This window comes from Podarcis raffonei, chromosome 9 (assembly GCF_027172205.1).
Source record: "Podarcis raffonei isolate rPodRaf1 chromosome 9, rPodRaf1.pri, whole genome shotgun sequence".
NCBI lineage: Eukaryota > Metazoa > Chordata > Lepidosauria > Squamata > Lacertidae > Podarcis > Podarcis raffonei.
In genome coordinates this window covers 80,888,405-80,909,782 of record NC_070610.1, presented here as the reverse complement: position 1 = coordinate 80,909,782, position 21,378 = coordinate 80,888,405, and the positions used below count along the sequence as shown (strand labels likewise).

General features: G+C 57.6%; 2 protein-coding genes across 8 annotated transcripts in view; one reads left to right on the top strand and one right to left on the bottom strand.

Annotated features, from left to right (window-relative positions):
- LOC128420624 (maestro heat-like repeat family member 5) overlaps positions 1-15,300 on the top strand; it is a 52,780-nt gene extending 37,480 nt beyond the window's left edge. For 2 of the 3 annotated variants that reach the window (XM_053402297.1, XM_053402298.1), the window contains exons 16-34: positions 601-736; positions 1,261-1,376; positions 2,614-2,763; positions 3,565-3,722; positions 3,851-3,986; positions 4,208-4,398; positions 5,156-5,293; positions 5,453-5,570; positions 5,838-5,981; positions 6,649-6,825; positions 7,429-7,584; positions 8,790-8,912; positions 10,137-10,239; positions 10,788-10,862; positions 11,746-11,839; positions 12,170-12,222; positions 12,617-12,766; positions 12,948-13,107; positions 14,226-15,300. In XM_053402297.1, the coding sequence (XP_053258272.1) occupies positions 601-736; positions 1,261-1,376; positions 2,614-2,763; positions 3,565-3,722; positions 3,851-3,986; positions 4,208-4,398; positions 5,156-5,293; positions 5,453-5,570; positions 5,838-5,981; positions 6,649-6,825; positions 7,429-7,584; positions 8,790-8,912; positions 10,137-10,239; positions 10,788-10,862; positions 11,746-11,839; positions 12,170-12,222; positions 12,617-12,766; positions 12,948-13,105 (2,376 nt within the window). In that variant the 3' untranslated portion in view covers positions 13,106-13,107; positions 14,226-15,300. Of the gene's footprint in view, positions 1-600; positions 737-1,260; positions 1,377-2,613; positions 2,764-3,564; positions 3,723-3,850; positions 3,987-4,207; positions 4,399-5,155; positions 5,294-5,452; positions 5,571-5,837; positions 5,982-6,648; positions 6,826-7,428; positions 7,585-8,789; positions 8,936-10,136; positions 10,240-10,787; positions 10,863-11,745; positions 11,840-12,169; positions 12,223-12,616; positions 12,767-12,947; positions 13,108-14,225 lie in introns of those variants that run through there. The other variant, XM_053402299.1, reaches the window with a different exon arrangement.
- Positions 15,301-16,402: 1,102 nt separating this feature from the next.
- LOC128420625 (probable serine/threonine-protein kinase PkwA) lies at positions 16,403-20,632 on the bottom strand. 5 transcript variants are annotated; one of them, XM_053402300.1, is made up of 8 exons: positions 20,291-20,631; positions 19,743-19,986; positions 19,311-19,491; positions 19,103-19,209; positions 18,851-18,997; positions 18,618-18,698; positions 17,064-17,276; positions 16,403-16,834 (listed from the first exon to the last, which is right to left on the bottom strand). In XM_053402300.1, the coding sequence occupies exons 2-8, from the start codon at positions 19,968-19,970 to the stop codon at positions 16,715-16,717; spliced, it is 1,077 nt and encodes a 358-aa protein (XP_053258275.1). In that variant the 5' UTR covers positions 19,971-19,986; positions 20,291-20,631; the 3' UTR covers positions 16,403-16,714. The 5 variants fall into 5 exon arrangements, with proteins under 5 accessions (XP_053258275.1, XP_053258279.1, XP_053258277.1 ...); XM_053402304.1 differs by lacking the exon at positions 17,064-17,276 and having other exon boundaries at positions 20,291-20,632; XM_053402302.1 differs by lacking the exon at positions 18,618-18,698 and having other exon boundaries at positions 20,291-20,632.
- Between the last annotated feature and the right edge of the window lie 746 nt (positions 20,633-21,378).

Below are 21,378 nucleotides of genomic sequence, written 5' to 3'. Positions count from 1 at the left end.
TTTCTGTGGTGGCTCCCCAACTGTGGAATGCTCCTCCCCAGAGGCTCACCTGGCAACATCATTGGATGTCTTTACATGTCCTCTTTACCCAGGCCTTCGCCATTAAGCAATCTATGGCCTGTTACATGTGGGTGGGTTCTATTATTTTATTATCATGCTGTGTTTTATTATGCTCTGTATTATTCTTTTTTATTATGCTGTGTAAATTAAGTTCTTAATATTGTACACTGCCCTGGGATCTTTGGATAAAGGGTGGTTTATAATTTGAATTAATAATAATAAGATGGTGGTGAAGATGATGATGATGATGATGATGACTCAGGGCGTTGGTAGAATCAATGAAGGCCTCTTTGGACTCTGCATGGGTTTGTGGAGGGGGGAGGTCAATGCTCCCCTCAAGCAGACACACTCAGACTCCCCTGGCATTTCTCCTGAGCACGCATGGCATTGATCCTGCCCAAGCTGCTTCCAGACATGTGTCCTGTGGCGTTTGGGTCGCCGCAGTGGGCATCCCAGTCCATGCACAACAGCAGGCAGCACCACCTTGAAGCCCGGAGGGTGCCTTGCCAGCAGCTCCTTCCCTTCCCTTCTGTAAATCAGTTCTCAGGGGAATTCTGCAAGTTGGCTCATCTGACAGCTGTCCTGATTACTCTGTGCAATGATCCGGTGCAGCGTATCAGTTCCTTTGCGGTGCAAGGAGTCAGTTGCCTCTATGAGGTCCTGCTGCATCGGCAAGGTAAGACATGGGGGATCTGCCGCCGCCACCACATCTTTTTAGCTGTGCTTCCTGAACTGCAGGGGACTGGGCTAGATTGCCCTTGGCATTGCTCCCAATGCTATAATTCTGTGATTCTTTGCTGCTGTGCCCAGATAGTGAGTGAGCCAGAGGCCACAGTTGCCCATCGCACCTGCAGGGGGTGGGGTGTCAGGCGTGTCAGACTGATTTCTTAAAGGCCACCATTTGGGTCCAATCCACATTTACATTGGTGTTTAGGGCACTAAATGACTCAGGCCCCAAATACCTGGAAGGCTGCCTCCTTCCGAGATGTTGCGTGGAGGGAGCCCTCTTGGTAGTTCCTCCACCTGCAGAAGCTGGAGGTTTGGCCTGGGAGAGGGTGTTCTGTGTGGCGGCCCCTAAATTGTGGAAGTCCCTCCCTGCAAGGGTGTGCCTGCCTGGCATCTCCAATATGCAGCTTCTGGCAAATGCTGAAGTCGCTGCTGCCCAGAGTGGTCTCCTCCTTTTCCCTGTTCCTTCAACAGCGCTGAAGAAGAGCAAGCAGAAGAGGATGAGGTGGTCAGTGAGGAGGTACTCGAGGTCCCAGGAAGAGGATGGCTTTTCTTTTCTGATTCCAGAGAGCAGCTGGCACATGGCCATGGTATGGTGACAAGTCCCCTGGCGCACAGAGCGACAGACAGCTCAGCCATGGCAGCTGGTTTCAGAATCCAGCTCTGCGTGTCACCCAGACAATTCCCCCAGCCCTAGAAAGTGTGTGTTGGCAGCAACTCTCAGGGCCTCTGCAAAAGCAGCAGGGGGCCTCTCAGGATGCGTTGCCCCCTGCACAGCAGAGCAGGGACCGGGCACAGACACACAAACCCATGCCACCCCCTGTGGAGCCATGAGAGTGGGTCATGGTGGTGACAGCAGGGGTGCAAAGCCAGCATTAAAGACCACAAAAAATGTTGGACATGATCTCTGATCTACAGGAGGGAGGAGGGAGGGCCTAACGCCACAAGCCAGGTGCCCTGCACCTCACTCTCAGCAATGGAAATGGCCTCACGAGGTCCCAAGTGCCCCCCACAGGCTCCATACCCCTGGGCCTCTGTGCATGGGCTCCAACTGAATCCCATGCCAGCCCCACCCCAATGGCATGGATCTCTGGTGGTGATGTGGGGAGAGGGGCCTGGCACTTGCCTGCAGCCAACAAAAACCATTGTTTTGTCCTTGTGAGGGTCAGGGTGGGGGTTCACGTGGAGCAGCTGATGGGCAGGCACCTCCAGATTTTCTGGACTATGATCTCTGATATAATAATACTCCAGCCTAGCCAAGATTTGCCCAGAACAAGAAGGTTCTGCTTGGTCCTTCTGACCATGTGGACAACCACACAGCATCTCCCACCAGTCATGGACCTATGCGACACCAAAATTCGGCTCCCCACACCACTTCTTGCCTTTCATTCTCCTGCAGCACCCGCAAGGCTCTTCACCCAGCGGCTGTGCTCCCCCAAATCCACCTCTGCTCACACAGCCTCATACCTGCAGAGCAGCTGTACTCCTCTCACTGCCTTCCCAAGGGGATGTAGATCTAGGCTTTTAAGAAGGGAACAATTATGTGTTTTTTATGGGATGTTTAAAATGAGAGCAAAGGGTGGCAAGGAAAAGGCGTCCACCATGAGCTGTTTGCTCCTGAAAGAAGGCCCCAAAGAGGCTGCCTTTATGCCAGGCTGGGCATTGCGGTCCCTCAGGCTCACTGTGGTCTGTCCTGCGATCTTTCATTTGCTACTCCCTGGTCCTCTCACCTGGAGATGCTGCTGGGGTTGAACCCAGGACGCTTCCAGAGCAGGGAGGGTTCCTGGTGGGTCCGGCCCACCATTTTACCTTTTACTCTCCCCCTAGCACTGTGAGGACCCCCTGTTCCCGTCTCAGCTGACAAACTTCCTGCTCTCCGTTCTGGATAATCTGAGAGGCTCCAACCCTGAGCTGCTGAAGGCTGCAGAGGAAGTGCTCAATGCCGTTCTGAAGAACCACGCAATGAAGGTGGAAAGGGTGATTATGACTATCATTCTAGATTTCTTTATACTCCACCTTTTCCCCTGATGGGACTCAAGGCAGCTTGCAGATAAGACCAAGAACAGCTAAAAATATAGAAAAATCAGTCATCAGAATGCAGAACACTGATAGAAGTAAAACTCTATGCATATATAAAGTCTTTTAAAACCATGCAAGTAATTACAATAAAAGCAGCATGGCACCAGCCCTTTCATTAAAAGCAGTCAGTCCCCCAAAGCCTGTTGGAACAAGAAGGTCTTCACCTGCTGGCAGAAGCACAACAAGGAGGGAGCCAGTCTGGCTTCTCTGGGGAGGGAGTTCTAAAATTGCCTGGGAGCCGCAACCACCAAGAAGGCCTGTCCTGCCTCCCCACCAAGCATGCCAGGGAGGGAGGTGGGACCAACAGAAGGACCTCCCCTGGAGACCTCAGAGCTCAGGCAGGTTTGCGTGAGGGGATTCCCCTTTTCAGATAGCCTGGAGGTAATGGTCAGAAGAGTCCCTCAGCCTGGGAGCCTCTGCTCCACCCTGCTGGCTCCGTGACTCCAACTGAGGAGCTAAAGCTGCCTTCCCTTTGCAAATGATGAACCCCACTGAGACACAAAAGCCAAAAACGGAGTGTGTGTGTTGAGGTCCCACACAAACCAAAGAGCATTTGCACCCAAACATCTCTGGCGCTGGCCAGAACAAGGAGCCTTGGCCTGACTCCTCCCCTGAGAGCCCAAGGGGCACCTGGGTTTGGGCCACACTTCACAGGGCAGAAGCTCTGCTGGGCCGCCTTCAGCGCTTCTCTTCTCCCAGGTGAAAGACATTGTTGGTGCCATCTACCTGTGTCTGCAGCAGCGCCAGCACTCCTGCTGGACCCGGAAGGTGGTGCTGAGGGCCTTGGCCTTCATGGTCCCTTACCACATGGAGGAGGTGATGCGGAGCTGCCTGTCCTTCTCAATACCTGTCAACAGGTAGGCTGCTTGATTCTCTGGGTAACCGTGGCTAGGCTGCCCCCCACAGCCATGCTCTGCTCCCTGCTGCTGCTCCTCCCAGGGGAAGCCGCTGACTGATCCTGCATCCCGCGGGGCTGACTTCACAGGCACGCCAACGAGCTCTGGACAGTGATGGCTTCTGGCCCCCAGGTGGCCATCCAAGTCCTGCAGCTCCTGCTGAAGCACCTTCAGGTCAAGGATCCCCTGGAGAGCAACGAAGAAAGTGCCACCATGTCTCTGGCTGTGAGTAACGGGGCCTGGCTGTGTCCCACTGACTGGCGGGTGGGAAGCTGGTCTTCTCTAGGCAGAGGGCCCCTCCCTCTCTCTTGGGTGTGAGCACTGGCACTTGGAGACAGGCGACAGTGGCGTGAATGGCCTTGAGGGGACATGGCATGTTCCAGAAGAATAAGCTGCTGGGTGCAGAGGGCCAGTGAGGACAAGTGCCTGGCGCTCCTCTTCTCCAGGCCATGAACGTCATCTACGAGACCTTCCACATCCCAGGATACCGCAAGGCCTTGGCAGAGATGCACCTGCAGTTGTTCATCCCGTTGCTCAAGCAGGTCCTGTATGTGATGCAGCTGGACTTGCCCGACTCTTTGAAAGTCAGGCAGGAAATCCTCCTCAGAGAAAACACCAGCACCCTCAGCTTCCAGAGGTACCTGACAGGATCCGTAAGGGAAGGTTGGCCAGGCTGGTCCCCAGCAGGAAGCAGTGTGCGTCTGTTGGGGGGGGGCAGGGAGGGTCCTGCCCTGCAGCAGGAAGAACTGGGGGGGATGCAGGCAGGGGGGCCTGTGTGGTGCAGCATGACAGAAGGTCCTTCTGCCTCCTCCAGCAGGCAGGAAAGAGCTGATGCAACAAGTGGGTTGGGGCTCTTTGTGCGGAAAGCGGGGAAGGAGGGGCCTTTGAGTCCACCTGCCTGTTCTCAAGTCGTTGCTAAATGCAGCGTCTCCTAAAAATGGAAGAAGCCTCTTCCTTTGGACTTGGGAGCCGCAGGCAGGAGTGGCACAGATGGAGTTCACTGGTGCCTGGAGGAGGCTTCTGGCTTTCTCTTCCTGCCACATTCTGCTCAGAAATGGGGCAGCAGAGCTGGCTCTCAAGACGTTTTGCTGCATGAGGTGAAGGGCAAGGTGGTACCTTCCCCCCAGGCACATACAGATGCCCGTTGGATTGGCAGGCGGATCTCACTCCAGTGCTGGTGAAAGGACAGCATCTCCCACGCACTTGAGGGCCGAAGGCTAGCATGGCGGCTACAGGGCAGGCGATGTGACCCTCGCAGTCCCCTCCCCTCAGCCCCTGCCGCCTGAGGCACCTGCCTCTCTGCCTCATCACAGAGCCAGCCCCAAGGCAGTATCTTGCGGGAGGAGAGTTTGGGGGAGTTCTGGGGAGCTCTGACTCCTGGTGGTCCCTTGCAGAACTTCGGTAGAGATCATGAAGAACCTCTTCTCTGTGGCTGGAGACTGGGCCGTCTATGCCTGCATTGAGTTCCAGCAGGGATGGATGGTGCTGAGCACCCCGGATCGCTTCTTGCAAGGCACTCGCCTAATGGCCAGGTGAGGGGAAGCCCTGCCAGGCAGCTATTCCCAGGCCTCCTTCCTGGGGGGTGCAGGTCCCCCTCGGCTCCCCGGCTCCCCTTCTCCGCTGCCTTTGCTCCTCCTCCCCACTTTGGCCCTCCCCAGACATCCTGCCTTCTCCACTTGTCGCCTGAGCAGGGCCATGACCGAGTGCGACAGCCCCCAGATCCCCGGCATCTTTGGGGAAGCAGCGCTCATCCTCAACAGCGAGGAGGACGAGATGAAAAAGATGACTGCGCTGGCTCTCGTCATCGAGGTGAGGCGGTGCCAGGGGGTCAGAGGGGCAGCTGCCAGCTGGATGCTTCCTCCCACCCCTCAGAAGCCCTGAGTGGTCAGGGCAAGCGGAGGGCTGGGGAAAGGGGTTTCTCGCAAGGACGGCCCTGGAGCCCAGGGCAAGTCGGGGGGGGGGGCTTCACTGAGTCGTTTCTCGCCTCCTCTCAGGCTGCCTCTTGGCGTCTCTGTAGGAGGGGGTCCCATCAGGGCTTGGGGGTCCTTCTGCTCAGCCTTCCCTCCTGCCTCTCAGTTCCTCAAAAGCCCATCCGCTGTCAAGATGATGAACCGGTTCAGCCTCCGAGACCACCTGGAGGAAGGATCAGCAGCCGCCAACCCCATCATCAAGGAGCTGTGCCTGAAGGGGCTTGGCAGCTTTGTCTTCCAGCCGGCAAAGGTGAGGGGGGGCCCCAGGAAGCAGCTGGAGCTTGGAGGGCCCCAGGGGCTGGAGAGCGGCCTCATGCTCTGCCCCCCACAACAGGGCTTCCATTTGGGCCCCTCGTGCTCAGCTCAGGTGAGGCTCCCTCTGGGACACAGCCTCCTGGAGGGAGGGAGGAGGTAGCCTCTTCCAAGAGGGGGTGGCCAAGCAGTTCCAGCCCCTTTGCCCCTAACCCCCAGGCCAAAGGGCCAAAGGGAGATCCTGAACAAGCACCAGGGAAAAGGAGCAGCCAGTGTCCAGCCAGCCTCTTGCCAGCGCAGCTGCAGCAGACTCTGGGGGCACGGGGGGGTCAGCTTTTAGCCAGGAAAACCCTCTCAGATCAGGAGTCAGCAGAACTCCCCCAAAAACCTCCTCCGCTCCTTCAAAGCCTTTGCTTCCTGCCTCACCCGGCCCCTGGTGGGTGGGGGTCTCCCTGCCTTCGCTCACTCTCCTCCCTACCCGCATCTTGGTGCTCTGCCAAGGCAATAAATACTTCTGGTCAGGACAAAGCTGGGGTGGGAGAGGAAGCAGTTGGGAGGCTGTCTGAGCAAGGGGGGTGCTTGACACCCCTCACAGATGAGGCTGGTGTGAGTGGCGGATGCTGAGCCCCCTCAGCCCCTCCACCCTCTCTCCCCCCTCCCCCCAGGTCAAGGTTCTCCGTGAGGAGCTGCCCACCCTGATTGGCTCCGTCTTCAGTGGCCGCGAACAAGACATCCTGCAGGGCCTGCAGGACATCATGACTGCCATCTACGAGATGGACGGCCAGGGGATCGGGCCCCTCTGCATGGACCTGGCCCTTAATGTGCGCTCCTTTTTCGAAGATGTGAGTGGGGACATTTGGGGAAGGAGGATGTTTGCAAAGGCACAAGGCCAGGCAGCCAGCGCCTCGAGGGTCAGGGTCAGCCATGAGGGTCCCTGGCCTCCAGGGAGGGGGGGCCTGCCTCTTCTCCTCTGGCCCTGGCCTTTGCTGCTGCTTAGACACCCAGTTGAGGGCAGAGAAGGGAGCCTGGAGGCAGAGACGCTTTCCCCTGAGTGCCTGGACAGGTTCAAATCTTTTTGAGAAATGTTGCTTTCACTAGTATCTTCATTTTTGTGCACACTTTTGCCCAAAGTATGCATTTTGAAAACATTGGTTGGAGAATTGCATCACATAATTTGAATATATGTGAACTTCAAAGGATGGTTCTGTTCTCACATTGCTTTAGAAAGTGTGGATTTGATTGATTTGGCTTCAGGTGCAAGCCAAAATGCATTTCTCTTCCGCCCCGATCCCAGTGGCCACCAGTTAAACAGCGCTGGAGAAGGCACAGTGCCCCCAAGAGCTGGGGGGCGAGAAGCACCTGTCACCCAGTGCCCCCCCGACCCACCTTCCTGTCCTGGCCCTGACCTGGGTGCCTCTTGTCCGCTTTGGTGTTCCCCCTCCCAGGAGCGAGGCCCCGTCCGTGCAGCATCCATCTCCCTGTTTGGGCAGCTGGTGATGAAGGCCAAAGAAGCAGACAAGCCTCTCCTGAGGAAGGAAGTCCTTTACAGCCTCCTTTCTCTGCTGCTACACCTGAAGGACCGAGACGGCACAGTAGCCATGGCAAGTAGCCTCAGTGCCCCCGAGGGAGGGAGCCCAGCCCTTTCCTCAGATCTGCAGGCCCAGCACACTGGCAAGGCCAGCGCTTTGGGGCCATGGACATCTGCTTTGCATGCAGAAGATGCTTTGCCTGGCAGCATCTGCAGGGAAGGCTGAGCAAGACCCCTGCCTGGAGCCAGGAGAGCCATTGCTGCCATTCAGTGTGGGCAGCACTGAGCTAGGCAGACTTGATAGTCTGACTCACCGAAAGGCAGCTTTTGGGAAACTGCTCCCCTTACATCGTGAGCAGTGGAGGACTGATTGACACTTGTCATTTAATAATGCATTATTAAAATATGACACCAGAGGGTGATGCAGAGCAGCAAGCCTCTGACAATGGGAAACTCCTTTTTTAAAAAAAAATATTAACATATAAAACACATACATATACATTTACACAATACACATACACAACACACTACCTTATTTTCATAACATAAAACATACCTACATTACTCTATATACTACCTACCTATACTGTACACAGAAGACAGGAGTGCCTGGCGTGCTCTTGTCCATGGGGTCACGAAGAGTCGGACATGACTAAACGACTCAACAACATACTGTACATATCATCACACCTACACACCTCACAGACACCCACCAAGTGACTTGACTTCCAGCCATTCTTGTTACACTACTTTATTTTTCCATCTAGCTTAAACGCATTTCATTATTTCTTTAATCTCTTCTTCTATCTTGACTTTACTCTCCTTTCACTCTAATCATTTTCTGGATTCACTCAATATCTGTCAGATATTCGTGACAATGGGAAACTCCTATTAAGCTTTATAGAACGTTTTAATTTAAGACGTTTAGAGCATCAATGTAGATCCAGCTGGAATCTCCCTTTGGGTTGAGGGAAATGGCACCACTCCACAGGGCAGCCCCCACCCAGAGGGTCCCAGACTCAATCCCTGCTGGTCCGTGCGGACAGTCCTGGGCTGGTGACTTGGCCATGGTGAGCTAGCGCTCTTTCCTCCTAGCAGTTCTCCTGACCAAGCAGCCTGAATCTGGGCAGCCAACAGGGAGGGGAGCAGAGAGGGAAGGAGATACCGGCTGCTGGCAAAGTGGGGGGAGCCGTCCTCTGGAGCGTCTCTTTGGATCAAGTGCAGCTGCCTCTCCTTCTCCTCCCTGGGTGACCCCCCTGGCTTTCCCTCTGCTTGCAGAGCTGCAAATTGACCCTCCTGCACTGCGGGGTCTTCCTCGGGTGGGCCCACCTGAAGCTGATGTTCCGGAGCCTGGCCTGGGATGACTCCCGGAACTGCGTGGTGAATGTGTGGAAATACCTGGTCAGTGGGGCACAGAGTCTGAGGTTTGGTTTTCAGAGATAGATACAAAATTATTGGCATTCATGTGTCTCCATGCCCCCATCCGGCCACATTTTTCTCATCCTCCATAATGACCCCCATCATGCTCAGCAGCCCCCCCTCAGCTTCCAAGCCTTTTTTATTTCCTCCCTGTCGATGTCTCTGAAGCTGCCCCCAGTGCGGCCGCCTCCTTGAATTGGCCTCCAGAGCCACAGTCTTCTGCTGCTGTGAGCGAAGGAGATGCACAGCTTTGGGGCTGGAGGGCAGCTGCTCTTTTTCTTGCAGAGGACAGACACAGGAGAGAAAAAGGATCCTTCCCTTCCCACAGGTGCTCCCACCCCGATAACAGGAGGTTTCCAGATTAAGAGCTTGGCAAGCTGTGCTGTTGGGCATAGGAACCAATTCCTAGGGGCTGAGGGGTCTTCGCCCCCCCCCGAAACTATTTGAGGGGGCTGGGCCTTCCCAAAGTTAATGGGCATTGCCATTCAAATGGTTTGGGTGCACCATGTCATGTGGTTGATTATGCAGGACGGGACTTTCCTGCCTCCCACCCATATTTTATTGAGGTTGGCACCCCTGCTGTCAGATGTGGCTCTGCTGTAAACATCAGCCCGTCATTTATCTGTTTGATTTCCAAGCTGCCCCACTTCATTTATGAGAACAGGGCCTTCTCTGCAGTGGCTCCCTGTTTGTGGAATGCTCTCCCCAGGGAAGTTCGCCTGGTGCCTTCATTATACACCTTTAGCTAAAATTCCCATCCTCCCTGGCGTTGGCCATGTTTGGTGGGGCTGATGGGAGTTGTAGTTCAGCAACATCTGCAGGGCCAGGGCTTCCCTTGTGTGATGCAGTAGGCCCAGCCCTGCCTCTCACCAGGGAGAGAAAAGAGGTGCTTGCTTGCTTGGGAGTCTCTGCTTCCCCAGGCCCTGCAAATGGCCAGCCAGTCTCCCTAAAGGTGCACCTGGCTGCTGGGGCTGCAGCACCAAGGGGCCGCATCCTGAAAAGGCCCTTGTTGTGTTTCCGCCTTGGTTGCGCTGCTTGCTTAAGGAGCAGCAAAGGCTTGTCAATAATCATTCTTTATTAAATGTATATATCCCCCTTTGCCCGCGGATCAGAGGGCAGGTTAACCTGCCTGTAAGAACAGACTCAAAATCGAGGAGGAATCAAAGCAGCCTCCGCAATCCATGCCAGCCTTTTCTGTCTCTGCAGATGAGGAACCACCACGATGACATCCACGTTTTTATATCCCAGGCCTTGGGATACCTCCATCACCCCCAGGTAGAAATAAGTCATGCAGCCGCCCGATTCACAGGTGAGCAGAGAGCAATGCTCCTCTCCCCTTCTGGGAAATAGGCCTACTCGGAGTTAGCACTTCTGCCAATGCAGCTGGATGCCCAAGTGCCCCCATAAACCTTCACTATTTGACATTATTTTGTGGCTGAAGAAAGGGAGCACAATGCAGTGTGCTGGGCTCCCTGCAGGATGTGTGGTGATGCATCCCTGGGGTGACAGCCCAGCCAGTAAGAAGGAGCCCAGGAGACAGGCAGTGGGTGGGCTCTTGCCTTCACCCCCACGGGGGGGGGGGGAGCAGAATCAGGGCCAGCAGGAGCCTCAGGCCTCCTGACATTGCCTCACCTCCACTGACATGGCCTCCCCTCTTTCTGAGACCCCTTTCCCAATGTTTATTGCCTTGATCTGTGAATGAGCCGCACAAGGATGAATAAGCCTTTGCATTTGAAATGGTGCCTTCAGACTTGGGTGCGGGTTTGGGCTTGTAGATCTCTCCGCTTGCAAACCAGCAGAGTCTTGAGCAGTCCTTGGAGAAGCAGCCCAAACTGCCTCGTGTTCCTCTTTGTGTAGGTCACACTCTCAACTACTACAGCTCTGAGCTGTCAAAAAACCTTGAGCAGGAGGACATTGTCTACCTGAACAAAGGTAAGGGGGGAGGGGTGCCCTTCCGCTTTGCGCACTTTGGGGAGGAAGACCTTCTGGTGCAGGCCCAGAGCTACAGAGGCAATGCCCGCCCCTCCACCAGGCATGAAACAACCCATCGCTTCAGGCGTCTTGCGGAGGCCTCTTTCTTGTGTGTCCCGTCTCTCCCTGACCCGTCAGATTTGACCCTGTTGTTCCTGCAGTCCATCTTCTCTCTGCTTTTATAGTCATGTTTCACTGGTTGGTATGACGTTGTGGTTCTGCTTTATTATCTTTATCTTGTATTTTTTCATGTGATTGAGGGACTTTTAAAAGTCAAACGACTTAGAAATGCCTTAGATGTTGTTGGGCTCACAGCTCCCATCCTCTGGGCCAGAGATGGTGGGGCTGCAGGGCAGCAGCATCTGATGCCCCCCACCCCCCACCCCATCTCCATCTCCAGGGGAAGGAAAGCCCCTGTAGCTGGTTTGGGGTTAGACGGCCAGGGCTCTGCCTCCTGCCCCAAGAGCCAGACGGGGCCACCACAGAACCAGAGTCCCTCTGGCCACCTCAGTAGCAGCTGAGAGTCAGGATGGGCCCCCTCAAGGCCTAGCCCCATGGATCCGCTGTGAAAGCTCCACTGGAGGGAGGCAGTGGAGGATCAAGCAGCCTCTGCCTCCCTGTGCAACCCAGAGGCCACCGTGAGGGTTGTGGAAGGGGTTCTCCGGTGGCTGGTGCTGCTCCTGCTCCCAGGACTGTGTCCAGAGCGAGGGCTTCGTGAGGCTGACCTTCTCCATGGGCTTCTATAGGACTGCAATCCTAGCCAGGGTGAGCAACATCACCGTGATTGGTGGCAGCCAGGCCTTCTTGGAACCGCCTTGTGACCAGCACACCTGCTTTGCTCTAGTCTTCCAGGAGTCTGAGTCCAGCCCAGATCCCATCATGGTGCACTTTGCAAGAACGTACCGGGTGGTTTTGCAGAAGCTGTCAGTGAAGCGGAGGTGAGCTGTGAGGCAGGCAGGTGGGTGGGTGCCCTCGGGCGCCAAAGACACCTTGGCCAACAGAATGGGGAGTGTTCGGGGGAAAGTGGAGACGTTAGTGGTGCCAAGGGATGAGCAGGATGTGTGGTGGGGGTGCCTGGGCAAGGGAGCAAGGGGGGCAGAGGAATGGGTGCAAGGCCAGGGACACAAGGCCAGTGGCGGGAGGAGAGGGGCAGGGAGGAGCGAGGCTGACCAGGGCCACAGGACCAGCCGTCCGCAAGAAGCCAGAGGATGGGGAAGGTGCCTGGAGAAGCAAAGACTGAAGTGCCATCTGCCCTTCCTCCCCTCCAGGCTGTCAGGTGCTGGAGAGAAGAGCACTCCAGAGACCAAGGGCAGCTCTGCAGGTGAGACACAGCCAGCTCAGGTTCAGCAGCCTCTTCTGCGGGATTCCATCCCTCCTTGGCACAGTCACAGGCCTAGAAAGAACCCAGACTCACCCCTCCTCCCTTTGTAACAGCCCTGGTTGCTTCTTTGCAGGATAGTGACCACCAGGCACTTGGCGCTCTCCTCTGTCCCCTTTTTAAGAGGGCAAGAGGCTTCCGCGGAGTAGGTGGATTGGGCCCAGACCCAAGTCCTGCTCTGCTCACCATCACCTGGGGGGGGGGGTCTCCCTAATGAGGCAATGTGGGAGTGGCTGCCTGGCTGGGGGAAAGCTGAGCTGCTGTGTGGCTAGAAGTGCTGGGAAGTGGGCAGGCTGAGGTTAACCCCTTGGGTCTCTCTCATTCTCACACCCCAAAGGGAAACTGCTCAGCGAGTGTGACAGCAGAGCGCCCAGCCCAATGTTGCTGCCACCAGAATCGCCAACGCCACGCCCCCCTCTGCTGGAAGGGACGGCATTTCTGGGCTTGGAAAGTCCCAGGAGAGCCAAGCGCAGCATCACTCAGCGAGGTATTGCTGGCGGGGGAGGGGGGGCTGGCTCAGACATGCCTCAGCCTCCAGGGCAGGGAGGGCCAGAGGACAGTGTTCAAGTGGCCCTTGCTTGCTTTGGGTTCCAGTCTTCCTTCTCCCAGAACACAGGATGGTCAAGGGGGCTATTCATGCCAATGCTGCCCACTTTGCCCCATTACAGGGAAGCAGCCCACCGAGTCCAGCCGAGGAGACCGAAGGCATTCAGCTGAGGCCCCGGCTGGGATCTCCACTCCTTCCAGAAGGACCGCCAGTGGTGGGAGGAAGCAGAGCCCTCAGCATGCAGGTGCCCACCTGAGCCAGGTGGACGGTCGACCATAAAGGTATCGCTTTAGGACAGTCTCTGGGCCAAGTGTGCTGGGCCTTCCCTGGACTGATGACATTGGGGCACCTGTGGGCAAAGAGCACCCAAAGGAGCCATGCCACGTCAGAGCAGAATAGTAATAATAATAATAATAATAATAATAATATATTTATTTATTTATATCCCGCCCTCCCCAGCCGAAGCCAGGCTCAGAGCGGCTAACAACAGTAAAAATGATACAACATTCTAAAATCATTTCATTATAAAATCAATTCAAATCAGATTAATGGCAACCATTGGGCTAGAGTTCTGTGAGGATTGCCAAAGGAGGGGGTCAGGTGTGTCCTGGCCAAAGGCCTGGTGGAACAGCTCTGTCTTGCAGGCCCTGTGGAAAGATGTCAAGTCCCGCAGGGCCCTAGTCTCTTGTGACAGAGCGTTCCACCAGATTGGGGCCACGGCCGAAAAGGCCCTGCCTCTGGTTGAGGCCAGCCTAACCTCCCTGTGGCCCGGGACCTCCAAGATGTTTTTGTTTGAAGACGGTAAGGTCCTCCATGGGACATACCAGGAGAGGCGGTTCCGTAGGTATGAGGGTCCTAGGCCGTATAGGGCTTTAAAGGTTAAAACCAGCATCTGAGCAGAGCCAGCCCACCTTCCCTCCTTCCGCCAAGGAGTCTAGCCAAAGAAATTAGCAGAAGGCTCTACTATTTAGAAATGGGGGATGCAGAATATTTCCAGTTGCAGCAGCTGACTGAAACCAAAATGACTGATATTTTAAGCAGCTCCTGATATTCATTGCCCACCTGCTTCCCCCTTCAGCCTCAGCCCCTCTGAACAGACTGGGGCCCATGTTTAACCTTTAGGTTTGCAACTGATGGAGGGTGTCCAGCCAGTGCATGACAGTCAAGGGCCTCAGGCAGGAGAAAAAGGCACAAGCTTTTCCCAGCGTCCCAAGACGGGGTGTCGACCATATGGCCAAAGCACTTGGTCCAAAACTCCCATCCCTTGATGCAGCCCCAGTGCATGCACACACCAGCCCTCTTTCAGCACCATGGGGGGTGGGGGAGTGGCAGGGTAAAAATAATAAAGTTGTTTTAGTAGTACGCAGCCCATGTCCTGACATCTCTCTGCCTTTTTCAGGCTGCTTGCAAATGGTGTGCTTGGAGGCACCTGCTGCAGAGGGGGGGCCCCCACCTTGTGCTCCAAGGACCCCCCCAATGGCCCTGGCTGCTGCTGTCCGCAGGTGACAGCAGGGCTGCTCCATGATGCGCCGGAGTCAAGCCCAGGCTCCTGCCACTGCCCTTGGTCTACTGTGACTTCATGGACCCTCTTGGACTGTAGGCGCCCACCCTCACGTACCAGCTGGGTGACCGGCCGGGCCAGGCTCTGAAAGGAGCCCCTTCCCTTACGCCAGTCAGAGAAGGCTCAAAGGGCACAGAAGTGGGACTTCTTACCATGGACCTACATCTTCCATACTTGGGAAACGCCTTTGGAGCAGAAGAGGGCTTTGCCAGTTCTGCACTGAGCCCTCATGGATCAAGCTGCTGTGGCAGAGCTGCTGCCTCCTACTCCTCTGGAACGCAGGTCTCCTTCCCAGTGGCACCAGCAACCTCCCGCACAAAAGCACCACCACAGAGGGCTGCTGCATTCACAGCTTGGGGGGGGGAGCCTCCTGGGTGCAGTGGGCAGGATGCGGGCATCCCTCTCCCTGCACTGCTTCCCAGAGACCCTCCCCGAATAGCAAAAGGAACGAGCCTCTGAAAACAAATCTGGCAGGGAATTCTTAAGAGACGATTCCACATGGACATCGCAGGCCTGAAGGATTGTGGGCAAGGACTGAGGAGGGCAGGCCCAGCCAAAGCACTGGCCTAGACTTCAGCAGTAGTCCAGAAGTGGGCAGCCTTTGGCACCAGGAAGGCCGCCAGGCCCAGCTGCAGCGCCGGATCTAAGAGCAGCAGGAGAGGGAAGAGGCTTTGGGGGACCCAGCTGCTGTGTAGAACTCACAGTGCCATTGCCAGCCCCCACCCACAAGAGTGGCCTGCCCTGAAGCTTCCCCCCCCCCAATACTGGATGGCGTGTGACTGGCACACAGGACAATGAACGGTTTGGTGGCCTGGCAGGACCTGAGTTTGAAGTTGCTCTGTGAGTTGGGTTGAGGGTTCCCTGGGACTGCGAGGCAAGATCCAAATGTTAAAAATAAATCAATATGCACGAATCTGGCTGGGCAGCGGCCATTTCTCCACCACAGGGCAGGTGAGCCTGGCCAGGACTGCTTCCCCAGAACCATTTGCGGGAGACCCTGCCTGAGGGGCACCCGGAAAGCCTGGCCACAGCAGCGCCAAGGGACCCCCTCCTCTGCCCCCCTCCTTCCTAGCTGGGACTCAAAGACCCTCCCCAGCAGCTCACCTCCTGCCTTGGAGTCCCAGACCCTGCTTCTGACAGCAGAGCCACCACCCCATAATGCTTCAATGGCTCCAACAACAGGGAAGTCTCCAAACAAGCTGGGCTAGGGCAGCTCCCACTGCCTCCCCCCTTTTGGAAGCAGGAAAAGGTGCATTCCCTCTTTGCTGGAATGCCCAACTGGGGACACCCCCCCAAAAAAAGCCCAGGAAATGAACACCCATCCAAATCTCTTTGCATAGGTGTTTGCCTTCTGGGTTGGGGGGGGCACTGCCCAAAAGGTGGTGCCAGGAGGACATATCCAGGGAGCTTTGTGGTTGGTGGGAGAGGGACCCCTGCCCCCCCGACTCCAAAGAGACTTAGCAAGCAGAGAGGCAGTTTTGCCACTAACTAGATGCCGGCAGGCGCTTTACGCCCATCACCCCACTGCCTGATGGAGCCGCCCCTGCCTGCACAGGCCCCCCAGATGCCTCTGACCTGAGAGGCAGCACCGTGTGGCTGTCTTCCCTGGGCTAGGGGGGCTCACGGAGCCCCATCAGTGAGGAGGGCTGCTGGGCCACTGCAGAGCCAGGGACAGAAAGACGGCAGACTCAGGAGTTTTTTCATCCGCCACAAAACAAGGCCTTGTGAAGTCAGAAGTGCAGAGGCAGTAGCCGCTTCCAGATGCTGGTCAAAACAGCTAGCTCTACGACAAATGAACTGGTGGTGGTTTGAGCAGGGGTGGTTCAAGTCTTGCCAGGATTCTACCGTACAAACTTCACCACGTGCGCTTCAGGGTCCTCAAAAAGCTGAGCCCACCTGCAGCTAGCCAACCCCTCCCTGCTGGCTGAGGCAAGCGCCGCACCCAGACTCCTGCTCCAGCCTTGCTGTGGGTCCCATCCACTTGACCCACCCATGAAACAAATCCTGCCAGCCGCTTCTCCAGATGCAAGAAGCTTTTATTGCACAGATCCGAAGGAGGGAAGAGCCTCTGCTCCAGGCATCCCCTGGTCCAGGCGGAGCCCCCTCCTCAGGCAGAACAAACAAGGGAAACTGAGGCAGGGAGGGCAGGGGGCCTGGGCAGGGCAAGGAGGGGAAAGGGGGTGGCACCCACCCACATCACCCCTGTGGCAAGAGGCAGCAGCTTGGCTCTGCCGCCCTGGCCGTGGCAGCGTGGGGCTGACGGCTTCCCTGCCCCTGAACTCCAGGGCTGGGCATCTGCAGGATGCTCTGCCTCTTCCTTCCAGGGCTCAGTGCAGCTCTGCCAAGTGAAGGTTGCCCCCTGCCCCAGCCACAGCCACAGCCTGGCTTCCGGGGGCAGAGGCCACCACATGGACGGGCTTGTTGGGCAGCAGAATCTCCCCGACCACCTGCCAGGAAGAGGGAAAGAAGAAGAGGGGGGTCAGCAAGGAGCCTGGCAGGAGGCAGGCAGGCCCCATCCAGCAGGGGGCACTCCAGCAGGGGCAGAAGTAGCCCAGGAGAGAAGCGACTGTTCAGGGCATGTGCCCGTCTCCATTCTCAGCCCTGGGAATGGGGCTGCCAGCAGAGGCGGCAACGTGACTCAGCAGGCGCAGGATCCTGAGCTGCTGGTCCTCTTACCTGGCCTGTGCCCGTGTGGATGGCGCTTGCCCCACTGGTCCCGCTGCCGCCAGCCAGCACCACGTCCCCCATGCAAAACTGGGCCGAGTAGAGGAACTCGCCCTGCGTGGGGCTGCAGGGGAAGGGCAGGGTTTGCCACAGGCGAGACAGGCGCAGGTCCCAGAGCTGGAGGGCATTGCGGGGCACCCACGAGCCCGTCAGGACCTGGTCTCCCTACGCGAGGAAGAGAGAAGGGCACAAGTCAACTCCGCTGAGTCTCCCTCCCGGGCTTCCTGGCTCAAAAGCATGTGCAGGCACACCCCCAAGGCATGCAGCCCAAGCCCTCTTTGGTGGCCTCCTCTCTCTGGGAAGAGAAGAGCCTGTCGGATCAGGCCAAAAGGGCCCAGCAAGCCCAGCACCCCTTTCTCACAGTGGCCAACGGCACAGGCTGCCCCCCCCCCCGTCCCTGCCATCCCTCCTCCCTCTCGGTGGAACCAAGAGCAGAAGCAGAGCCTGGTCCGTCAGGCCAGTGAGCCCGCTAGTCCCTCTTCTGGCAGCAGCCAGCCAAATGCCCCACAGGGAAACCCACAAGCAGGAAACCCTCCTCCGCCAGAGAGCGCAACATGAGGAGATCAGTCGCTGAGCAGCCCTTCTCGCAATTCTTAGACTGCAGTTCTTAGATTGCACTCTTGAGGGTTCAATTTCTTCTTTTAAATGTGCAAAGCCATGTGCATTGATGGTGCTATATAAATACATGTTAATAAAGTTAATCATGAAGCCAGTCATTGGAGGCCAACCAGCCTCTGTGGAGAGGAGTGCTTGCACCTGGCTAAGACTCCGCCAGCCACAGCTTTTCCTCAACTGCAGTAGTTGCAGGAACTCCCGCTTGGACTACTGCAATATGCTCCATGTGGGGCCACCCTTGAAGGTGTGTGGAAGCTGCACGGAGTGCAGAAGGGGGCCACCAGCTCAACGAATGGAGCCCTTGGTCACCAATCCTAAAAGCACCAAGAACTACCATGCAGAAACCTAAGTGGCTTAGGGTCGAAGGACCTCAGGGATGCCCCCTTCCAAGAGGGACCACCTCAGACCTTGCACTTGGCAGGAGGAGGTCCTGATGGTGGGACTGCAGGCGGGGGGCGGGGGGGTACCTGACTGGTGCCGACCCTCCATAAGTCCATCTCCAGAGCGGCTTCCTTCTTGAGAAATGCCCCCATCCTTGGTGAGGTGCGCCTGTTTTCCTCCTTATGGACATTTAGGCAGGATGTTAAAGCATCTCACTTCACCCAGACGCTTGATGCCTGAATTCCATCATTTCTGGCAACCTTGATATTATTTAGCAGTGAAAGTGTGTGACTGTTTAAACATATTTTAAAGTTTTTCTGTTGTAGTTTTTCTGTTCTGCCACCCGGGGCTTTTTTGAGAGAGAAACCTGGACAAAAAGTCCAATGAGTAAATAAATAAAAATCTAGACCATAATAACCCCACTAGATAAAAGTGATGAGCCAGTGAAGCTCTCCTGAACCGCTGTGCCGCAGAGGGGGAAACCCAGCTCCCCTCCTTCCAGCTCCTCACCTTCACATCAATCCCGGGGCCACAGATGTGAGGCCCGTTGATCACACTCCTTGCACCTTTGGACACCCGCTTGTCCCACACCTGGCACAGGGAAGAGCAAAAGGGTGAACTGTGTATCCCCCTGTATGCAGCAGGCAGAGGCCAGGTCCCCACTGCCCCCCACAGGTGCAGAAAAGCAGCGAGAGAAGGTCAGGAACCGCACGTGCACACAGATTGCCTTCCCGAGGACTGACCTTGACAGAATTATCCCAGCCCCCCGTCAGAAAGAGATGCAGCTCTGTGGGGTGGAAGCGCAAGGCAAAGATCCGCCGCGAGTGTCCGCTGAGGGGTGTGAACTCATCCCCGGCCATGAAGTCTGGGGCATGCATGATGTGAAAGAGCTGCAGAGTGGGAGAGAAGCGTCAGAGGCAGGTGGACGAAGAGCATCCCACGGACCCAGAGGGTGCAGATCTCCAGATCTCAGGCCACCAGCACTGCAGGCTCACCTGGTTGGTGTGGCTGTCGTAGAGTCGGATATGGCGATCTTTGCCTGCGGTGGCAAAGGAGCTTCCGTCCCGGCAGAAGTCCATGGCGTTGATCTCGTTCTCCGTCTCTGGGGAGCAGAAGGAGAGGGGAGGTCCAGGGCAGCAGCAGGGGACCCCCAGCCTAGGCCCAGCGCCTGAGGGCTGGACTCCCCACCCCACCCCACCATACCTGTCCAGGAAGCCAGAGGGTAGTGTGAGAGCAGGTCGTAGATGGAGATGGTGCCATCCGCCCCGGCAGCCAGCAACAGGCCTGGCTTCGCCCGGTGGAACTTCAGAGCAGTGACCGCTTGCCGTGTGCGGTGCCCCGGGAACAAGGAGGGGCCAGGCAAACCCCTGGAGGCATCCACCAGCTGGGGGAGGGAGAGGGGGGCAGGGTAGATGGGGCCCCATGCAGAGAGGGGGGCAGGAGTTTTGGCTGTCTCTCCACCCACTGGGCTAAGGCGGGGAGAGCCCAGGGCGGCTCAATTGCCCCCTTGGGGCACCCAGAGGTCCCCTCACCCTCAATCCGCCAGCAAGAGCCCCTTAGGCCAACCCCTTCTGCATCTTCCTTTGGCCGAGGTCTGCAGGACCCACTTGGGGGCTGCCCCCTGTCCCCGCTCACCTGCACAGAGCCGTTGCCAAAGCCGGCTGCCAGCTGCCCCCCACCCGGGGCAAAGCAGAGGCTGTAGATTCCATGCGCATCCTTGCCAAGGGGCACTTGCCGCAGGCAGGCCAGGCTGCTGGGGCAGCAGGAGTCCCCTTCGGCCGGCCACACCCCGTCCTTGCCGCACCCGCTCACCACCAAGTCCCGCGAGACCTGCAGCGCCTCCGCCAGGCGCCGGTGGGCCATGAGCCCCGGGAGATCCCTGGGGGGAGAGGGAGCGGAAGAGGGCGCTCGAGGTCAGAGGCAGGGGGCAGCGGGAAACACCCCCTACCAGGCTCTTGCAGGATCAGACGGGGACGGAGAGCCGAGTCCCGCCTGCTGCGCTGCCCTCCCTCTCCCGCGCAGATAAGCTGCCGCTGGGCTTGGAGGCTCGCCTGCGGAACTCGCGGCCTCGGGACGCGGCGCCGAAGGGCGGGCCAAGCCGCCGAGGGAGCCTCCAAGCCCAGCTCCGTTGGGGAGAGCGAGGGAGGATGACGTCCCGGGACCATCACCGCCTTTCGGCTCACCTGCCCGCCTCGAGCGCCTCCTTCAAGCGGTCGCCCTGGCAACGGACGCGCCACCGCCCACCGCCACGCCCCCAGGAGGCGTTCCATTTCCTCTCATTGGCTGGTGGCGAGGAAAGCGCCGCAGCCGCCGATTCGACCTTGCGGAGCAGCGCCGCCTCTTCGAAAAGCGATTGGCTGGGAGTTTCTCGTCAAGAGAGAACGCGCCTTGGCCCCGGGACGCCGTCGCTCTTCGTTATTCGCGCCAGGCGCCTCCCTGGCCTCCTTCCTGCCACAGAGAGGAGGAGGGAAAGCACCTCCGCGGCGCTCCCGCCTCAGCATCCGGATCCCGAGATACGCCCCGGAAGACACGCCTTGGCCCGCAGAGATAGAAACAGGAAGAGGAGACGCCTCCATCTGACTTCCGGGTTAAACGGCCTTGTTGTTTTCCTCGCCCCCAGAGAAAGGGAGGTCGAGGGGCGCGAGGCGAGTCCCGGCTGCACCCGCAGGAAGAGAAGCGGGGCCGCGGCAAAAAGGCCGCGAAGGGCGAAGATTCGGAAGCAAAGGCGGCGCCGCAGTCATGGCGGAGCCGAAAGTGGCTCAGAGGCCGCCGGAGGGTCGCTGTCACGTGACGCGAGCGTGAGGGGGCGGTGCTTAAGCTCGTAGCTGCGCCTCCTTCTGGCCGGGAGGTGGAACTGGGCGGCGGGCCGCATCCCCGAAGTACAAGGCTGGAAGGGGACCCCGGAGGGCGTGTAGCCCAACCCCCGGCAGGGTGGGGCTGGGCGGCGGCTTTTCCGCTTGCGGTCTCCGCCCCGCGGAAGCCTCAGTGGGTCGGCCCTCGTGGAAACGGCAGAGGCAGCGAGCAGAGCTCAGCGCCTCCCGCGTGACTTGGGAGGAAAGTCCCCGCACTGTTCCGGGAGGGAGGATGAAGCCCAGCTGGGAGGGGCTGTTCTTTGGGGCCAAGGGCTGCAGTCTTTCCCCTAACGACAACCAGGCCGGAGTCGCACCCTTGGTACACAAAAGACACAATTCCACTTCGAAGCCGGAAGCTGGCTTGATTGTGTAACAGGCGGGGTCAGGAGAATCATCGCTGCATAAAAATTCAGGCACCT